This window comes from Orycteropus afer, unplaced genomic scaffold (genome assembly GCF_000298275.1).
Source record: "Orycteropus afer afer isolate SDZICR_OR568_19922 unplaced genomic scaffold, OryAfe1.0 scaffold00323, whole genome shotgun sequence".
Taxonomy (NCBI): Eukaryota; Metazoa; Chordata; class Mammalia; order Tubulidentata; family Orycteropodidae; genus Orycteropus; species Orycteropus afer.
The window spans coordinates 77,880-85,663 of record NW_006921910.1 but is presented as its reverse complement, the minus strand read 5'-3'; the positions used below and the strand labels follow the sequence as shown (position 1 = coordinate 85,663).

At 42.0% G+C, this 7,784-nt stretch overlaps 1 protein-coding gene across 1 annotated transcript in view; it reads right to left on the bottom strand.

The window, feature by feature from the left end:
• Positions 1-7,784, bottom strand: part of WWC3 (WWC family member 3) — a 108,696-nt gene that overhangs the window by 67,933 nt on the left and 32,979 nt on the right. Inside the window, exons 5-6 of the mRNA XM_007951976.2 lie at positions 4,975-5,104; positions 3,167-3,316 (exon numbers count right to left, since the gene is read on the bottom strand). Of these exons, the coding sequence (XP_007950167.1) occupies positions 3,167-3,316; positions 4,975-5,104 (280 nt within the window). The remainder of the gene's footprint in view (positions 1-3,166; positions 3,317-4,974; positions 5,105-7,784) is intronic.

Here is a 7,784-nt window from a genome sequence, read left to right as displayed (position 1 = left end):
AAAAAAAAAAAAAACCAACCTCACTGCGGTATCTCTATGGAAGTAGATTGCCCAATCTTCCTTCCGAGGAGTGGCTAGTGGGTTTGAACCACCTGCCTTCTGGTTAGCACTCAGGGCTAAGTAACTGTCCGTTGTATGGAGAGACCACATTTTGTTTATCCATCCATCTGTTGATGATTTTTAGGCTGTTTTAATAACCTCCTATCAACAACTATCTGAAAGTATCCTACTTGAATGATGAGTGATAAATTTACTGATAGGTGCTTTGATATGTCAATAAGGAATCTCTTTACATCTTTATTGCCTTGAATAATAAGCTCACCAAGTGTTTTTCAAAGAACTGACATTCCCCACTGAGATGAGTCACAGTCTTACACATTTACACAGTTTCAGCCAATGCCCCCTCCACGATCTCCTTGGCAGAGACATCTTTAGGCTAAAGCATCACCTTATGGAAACTATCTGAGCTACTTGTCACCTTATCACCCTTTTTACTAGACACCACCTCAGCCAACTTCATCAAGCATGAAACACTTCAGTGTCTTAACCTCTTCTCAGAGCTGTTTACAGACCTCTAAACTCTGGTTTTGCCCACTTCTGTGAGAATACAACGGACATCTTGGTCAAAAAAGAAGAAACCGACAGCCAGCACCATCCAATAGGCTCCTGCCTCACAGTTCCCATGCTGCCGACAACATGTACCCCAACTGCTAAATTCCAAGGATATGCCTATATTGCTTACAAGTGTGTGGTTGCAAATCCCTAGTGTCAAAAAGCATGACTGATACACAAGCATGGCTACCCACCAAAATGATTCAAAGCAGTTAACCAAATGTGGCAGGGAGATTTCTAAGATAGCCCCCGATGATCACCGCCTCCTGGAATTGTACAATCCCCACTTCTTGGGAGTGGGTTGTGCCTAATGACTTGACTTCAACCAAGGGAACACAGCAAAGGTGATGGAGAATCTTTGTGGTGAGTAGGTTACAAAAGATTGGGACGCCTATCTTGCTAGCAGACTTCGTTGCCTTCTCAGATTGCAAGCTTTGATGCAGCAAGGCACTATGCTAGAGAGGTCCACGTGGCGAGGAACGGAGGCCCTCATTCCAACAGTCTGTGAGGAACTGGACCCTGACCACAATCACATGAGCTTGGGAGTGGATCCTTCCCCAGTTAAGTCTTCGGATAAGAGCTTAGCCCTGGCACCTTGACTGCAGCCTTGTGAAAGAAACTGAAGCAGGGGAGCCAATTCAGACTCCTGGCCCATAAAAATATAAAGTAACAAAAGTGTATCGTGTTAAACCACTAGATTTGTAGATAATTTGTTATGCAGTAATAACTAACTAATACACCAAGTTGTAGCCTTCAGTACATTTTTTTTACAATAAAAGAATGGAGAAGATAGTATAGGTGTTTAGGGGTCAGAGGAGTTGATTTAAACCCAGACCTTTCTCTAGTTACCTGGTATTACACAATCTGAAACCTCGGTCTCCTCATCTCTAAAACAGGGATGGGAATAACTACGTGAATTAAGCTGGCAGCCCAGTGCCAGCCCAGTACACTGCAGGGACTTGTAAACAATCCTAATGTATAGCTAGCATATTACAACAGGATAACAAGCTACTGCCCACCAGACATTTTTACAAGATCCTACCTAAATCACCAGAGAGCTTCAAGCTTACCTTGCAAACTAGTTAAGAGTTATCTCAATTCTAATTCTAACCTTATGATAAAACAGCCTATACAAAAAAAAAAAAAAAAACCCTAGTAGCCTTCAAGTTGATTCCAACTCATGAAGACCCCATGTGTTACGGAGTAGAATTGCTCTATAGGGCTTTCTTGGGTGTCACCTTTATGAAAGGAGATTGCCAGGACTTTCTTCCTAGGCACCACTGGGTGGGTTCAAACTGCCAACCTTCAGGTTAGTAGTTAAGCACAAATTGTTTGCGTCACACAGGAACCTTAACCATATGACAAGAAGCAATGAATTATTCAAGGAAGTCAATGAGTTTTGTACTTCTTTCCTTCCCTTGCTCTGACATCTTTAGGGAAAAGGCTAGGCATTTCTGACTGAGAGATTCTTCGTTAAAGCAGACACATGGTCACAAGTGTACTCTGGAGAACAATGAGGGGAAAATTGAAATTGGGATTGTTCCAGAAAATCCAAGACATAAAAAAAGAGTCATTATTATGCATCCCAAAGAGGTACCATTTGCCAAAATGTTAAAATATCAGCTAATTATTCAAGACCCTGAGTCCTCCATCGGTTTTGTGTCTTCTGCATTTCATTGGCATTTAATCTTTACTTAAGAAGCCCTAAGAAAAAGCAGCAGTCCAAACTGCTTTTCCATGTGGTAACAAATTACTGAGAAAGTCCCCTCAGTGACATTACAATAGCAGTGTTCTTTAAATATTCACCACCCTGCTTCAAACAGTGATTGCCAACCTTGTTTTTATTTTATTTATTTATTTTTTTGGCTAACTCAGGGCTTCGTGAATTATCAAAAGGGGTATTATAAAGTTCTTCCAAGTCTCACACAAAATTAATTTTAATTCAATTTCCTGACATTCTATTAGAGGAATAAGAAACAGCATTCGAGTATATAACCCAAGGGTGGCTCAGCTACAAAAAAGCCTTTAAGAATCACTGGTCAAAGCCAGAGATGAGCCAACTAAGGATGAGCTGCACCACTTGTTTTTGTAAATAAAGTTTTATTGGCACACAGCCACAACTATTCATTTACGTATCATCTGTGGCTGCTTTTATGCTACCGTGGCAGAGCTGAGTAGTTGCGACAGAAATCACATGGCCCATAAAGCCAAAAATATTTACTATCTGGCCCTTTACAGAAACAGTTTGCCAGCTCACACTCAAAAAAGTCATGTCTGTCAAGAAAGCATTTATACTCAATTCTCAAAAAGATTCTGCCATTTGTAAGAATCCAAATCATAAGGATAGAGTCAGTAAGTACTTCAATTGCCTCCCATGCCATTGAACCATCTCAGCTGGATATGAGACCCAGTATTTTCTCTTCAAATGGAACTGCACAAAAGCCAAAATAATTCTGATGTGAAAATGGAAAATTAAACAAAATATGTGATGGCAACACAAAAGCCGCCCTCTTCTCTCTCAGCACCTACGTCTGTTCTCCCTGGGTGAGCATACCTCTCCAATGATGTCGGTCTGAGACCCAGCATCGCAGAATTGTTGAGGTAAACAAGAATCGCCCAGTGTGCCTGGATTGGGAGGGAAATCTTGTAATGAGTCCATAAGAGAGCAGCTATTCTTGAAGCCGTCAGTTAGCTTAGCCAGGCTCTGGAATAGAATGAGACAAGCAACTTGAATCGAGATGTTAATGCTGACTCTCCCCCTTGGAAGGGGACTTTCTGCTTTGCTTCTCGGTCTTCTATTTGATTATGAGAGAACTGTCCCACCCTGACCCCCATTCTCATTAGATTCTAAAGAAATGTTTTTCACCACATGTACCTTTAAGAAGAAGATTGTTAGTCATTTAAATCATATAGTGACCAAGTCATTCTGGCAGCATGGAACTCAATTAGAGAACAACTATGGAACCATGTTGTTGGTGTTGTTGTTATGTGCCATCGAGTCGGACCCGACTCACAGAGACTCCTCCCTGGGTTTCTGAGGCAGTATCAGTATGGAAGTAGATTGCCCCATCTTCCTTCCGAGGAGTGGCTGGTGGGTTTGAACGACCAGCCTTCCGGTTAGCAGTCAAGTGCCTTAGGCACTATGCCACCAGAGCTCCTTATGGAACCATAGCCATTATTTTTTAAACCTTTGTATTTACTAAAACAAACATAAGCATGTCAATCCAAAACGTTCTATCAGTGAATAAGTCTGAATAAGTTTAATGCCTGCCCCAGATCTTAACAGATAAACCACACAGAAGATGAAAACACCTCCCAGACGATGCTTACACGTTTTTATAACCTGATTTTTAGTCAAATTCTACATGGCCAAAAGGTCAAAAGTAACCTCATCTGAGTGTTCCCCCAGTTGCCTTGGAGTCAATTCCAACTCCTGACAAGTCCACATTTGTCAGAGCAGCAGCCTATGGGGTTGTCAATGGCTGATGTTCCAAAGTCGATCACCAGGCCTTTCAACCAAGGCACCACTGGGTGGACCTGAACCTCCAACCTTTCAGTTAGCAGCCAAGTGTATTAACCATCTGAACCATCCAGGGACCCCCACATGATGTTAGATTGGCAAGAATTAGAGGAAGTATGTATGTGGTACTTGGTATGGGAGAGAAACAGAAGCCAGGTTTTCTATCCTTTAAGACTTTTGAATATGTTCCTTTTTAGCAGATATGACTGCAGACACCAGGACCAGAGCAGCTGGGTACAGGGTAACCCATGTAGCTGGCTTGTGACTACATGGCTGTAGTCTTCTTGCCATGGGGCAGTAGTGGCAAGTTAGGCTAAGAAAGATGAACGGACTGAGTTAACATTAGTGGAAGAGGGCTTTGCCTATGCCTGTCCATGGAATTTCTCTGACTTAAGAGACTATAACGCACTGCCGTCGAGTCGGATCCAACTCATAGCGACCCCTCCTTGGGTTTCCGAGGCGGTATCACAATGGAAGTAGATTGCCCAACCTTCCTTCTGAGGAGTGGCTGGTGGGTTTGAACTGCCAGCCCTCTGGTTAGTGGTCAAATGCCTTAGGGACTACGCCACCAGAGCTCCTATCAGCTGATGGGAGCCACCTGATTACTTTTTCCTTTTCAGTTGGTTTGATGCTTTTGGTTGGTCTTCAAATACTGTCCCTGAAGGGAATCCAGACAGATCAGTGGTTCTGCTTCAACATCTTATCCAATCCTCATATACAGATGTAATAAAAACATGAAATTAATATATATAGCTTTTATAAAAGAAATATACAAAAGAAAACTCGACAAGCCAGACAACTAGACAGTGGCTCAGGGGAGTGATCACAGCCCCGCCTCTCACCTGCATCAGGTCCCGCCTCTCCTTCTCGCCTGTGCAAATGGCTTTCTTGATGGTCCGGAGTTCACTCATGATGGCCTGTGCCTCATCCAGCTTATAGTTGGTATGAGCACTTGACATCTTCCGGTCAATCCTGGTTAAGAAAGAAAAACAAGAGCCATTCCACATGGATCCTAATATTCCATTAAACAAACCAAAAAAGCTTTATAGAAAGGTGGGAGACCATTAAAAACAAAGTTCTAGTAAAAAGAAATAAAGATCCCCATAAAACCATCCTTCCTTATGGTAAATGCAAAAAAATGAGACTCAGCTAGGAAGACAAGTTCCTCTGCTCCACGAGCATCCTATGTAGGTGAGAATATTCCAGTCAAGACGCCCATGTACTCTACTAATGAGAAGGCAGTGAGATAAATGGCTTGAGTAATTTCCCAAAATTGTAAACTCCCCGAGAGTAGGAGTGTGTCCTGTTTGTTTATCCCCAGCATCCAGGTTAGTGGTCAAAAATGTATATTAAATAAACATACAAATGAGACCTATGTGCAGAGAGAATATATGGGAACAGAAAAAAGTCATCAATTTCCAATAATGGTACCTTTAGCAAAAGTTGCAAAATTTTATGTCTTTTCTATGTATTTCTTTTATTTCATTCTGGTTCTAATTTTTGACTCTCTTTCTCTTACCTACCTCCTCAAGTCTTTCCTTTCATTCAAATATCTATCCATCCATCTTTCCTTCCTTGTCCCTATCCAGCCATCAGTCTAGCTATCCATCCACCCATCCATCATTTGTCCTTCCTTCCCTCTTTCCATTCATCCATGCATCCATCAATGCATCCTTCCATCCATCCGTTCTTCCTTCCATCCATCTGAATTTCTGTCTGTCTGTCCATCCATCCATCTATCTATCCAAATTTCCATGCACTCATCCAACACCTGTGTGTGCCAAGACTGGTTCTGTGTAGTAGGGGCAGAACGCTGTACTAAACAAGGGTTGGCTCCAGCCTCAAAGAGCAGATAGTCTTCTGGCACCTGTCCTTTATCAAATCACATCTAATTCTTGAGTCTTGGTAGCCCTCAGGGTTAAAGAAGTTGGAAAACTTTGCTTTAGAAATGGAACAAACTCCTCTTCTGGAAAGTAATTAGCTTAATGTTCCAGGTTCCAGATCAGTCGTTACATAACACAGGTTCTAGTTCTAACTGATTTTCCCATTGATATGGATTGAATTGCATCCCCCCAAAAGATATGTCAACTTGGCTAGGCCATGATTCTCAGTATTATGTAATTATCTTCCATTTTGTGATCTGATGTGATTATCCTGTGTTGTAAATCCTAACCTCTATGATATTAGTAGAGCAGGATTATAGGCACTCATGTTAATGAAGCAGGATATAATCTTTGGGATTAGGTTCTACCTTGAGTCAATCTCTCTTGAGATATAAAAGAGATTATAAACAAGTCAGTATACATGGAGGGTCTCAGTACCACGAAGAAAGAAAAGCTGGGAGCAGAGCGCATCCTTTGAACCTGGAGGTCCCTGTACTGAGAACCTCCTAGATCCACAGGAAGACTGATGTGAAGACACATGGAGATCCCCAAGGAATGCAAAGCCCACAGATATTGAAAGGAGACAAGGACTTTCTCCCAGAACCAAGAGAAAGACAGACCTTCCCTAGAACTGGTACCTTGAATTTGGACTTCTGGCTTCCTAAACTGTGAGAAAATAAATTTCTGCTTGTTATTGTTAAAGCCATCCACTGTTATTTTTTCTGTCATTTTTATTTTCTGTGCTATTATTTCTGTTATAGCAGTACTAGATAACTAAGATACCCATGTTATCCTGAAAACCTGGATCCTTGACTACCAGCCCAATGCCCTCAACTTTCTTCTCACAAAAACATCCTGTCATGCCAGTGAGTACATACCACATCCCAGAGCTACCATTCTCTAGCTGTGGGATCTGGGGCAGATCATTCCACCTCTTTACATCTCTGTTTCCTCATGTGTAAATGGGCATACTAAAAATACTTCTCTTGCAGGATGGGTGAGAGACTTAGTGAAGAAATGCAAGGGAAGGGCTCACTGGGCAGGATGCCAGGCCTGTAATGTTTGCAGTTATTATTATATGGATTCCACTCACTCACGGTAGGAAAGGTCAATGATTTACCAGCTCCCACACTTTATCATCATTAACAAATTCCCTGCGGCATCTATCACAACTCATGACAAAACTCGGCATGAAAGGTATTAGAACAATTGGCACCCTTGTAACAGGAGAACCCAAAACCCACTGCCAATGAGTTGATTCCAACTCATAGCAACCCTATAGGACAGAGTGGAACTGCCCCATAGTGTTTCCAAGATTGCCAATCTTTATGAAAGCAAATTGCCTCACCTTTCTCCTGCCAAGCAGCTGGTGGATTCAAACCACTAACCTTTTGGTTAGCAGCCGAATGCTTTAACCACTATGCCACCAGAGCGCCTTTGGAATAGAAGGGTAAATAAAACAAGCAGCAGGAACCCATTCATTCTTTGGGAATGAGGGTGCTAGAGTTCAACAGCATGGCTGTTGCTCATCAGGTATGAAGAACATATTTACGGAAAGCATCTGAGCACTTTCATGCAGACAGTGGCTATAAGCACACCAATGGACCTCACACATCAACTGACAATACCCCTAAATCCAAATACCACCTTCTCTCCCTGGTGTGCTCAGAAGGCTCAAGTGTACAGCCATAAGTTTCTGAGACACACATTTCCTTGACTGCGCCTACAAAGTAGAATTCTTCTTCTTCTTCTTCTTCTTCTTTTTTTTT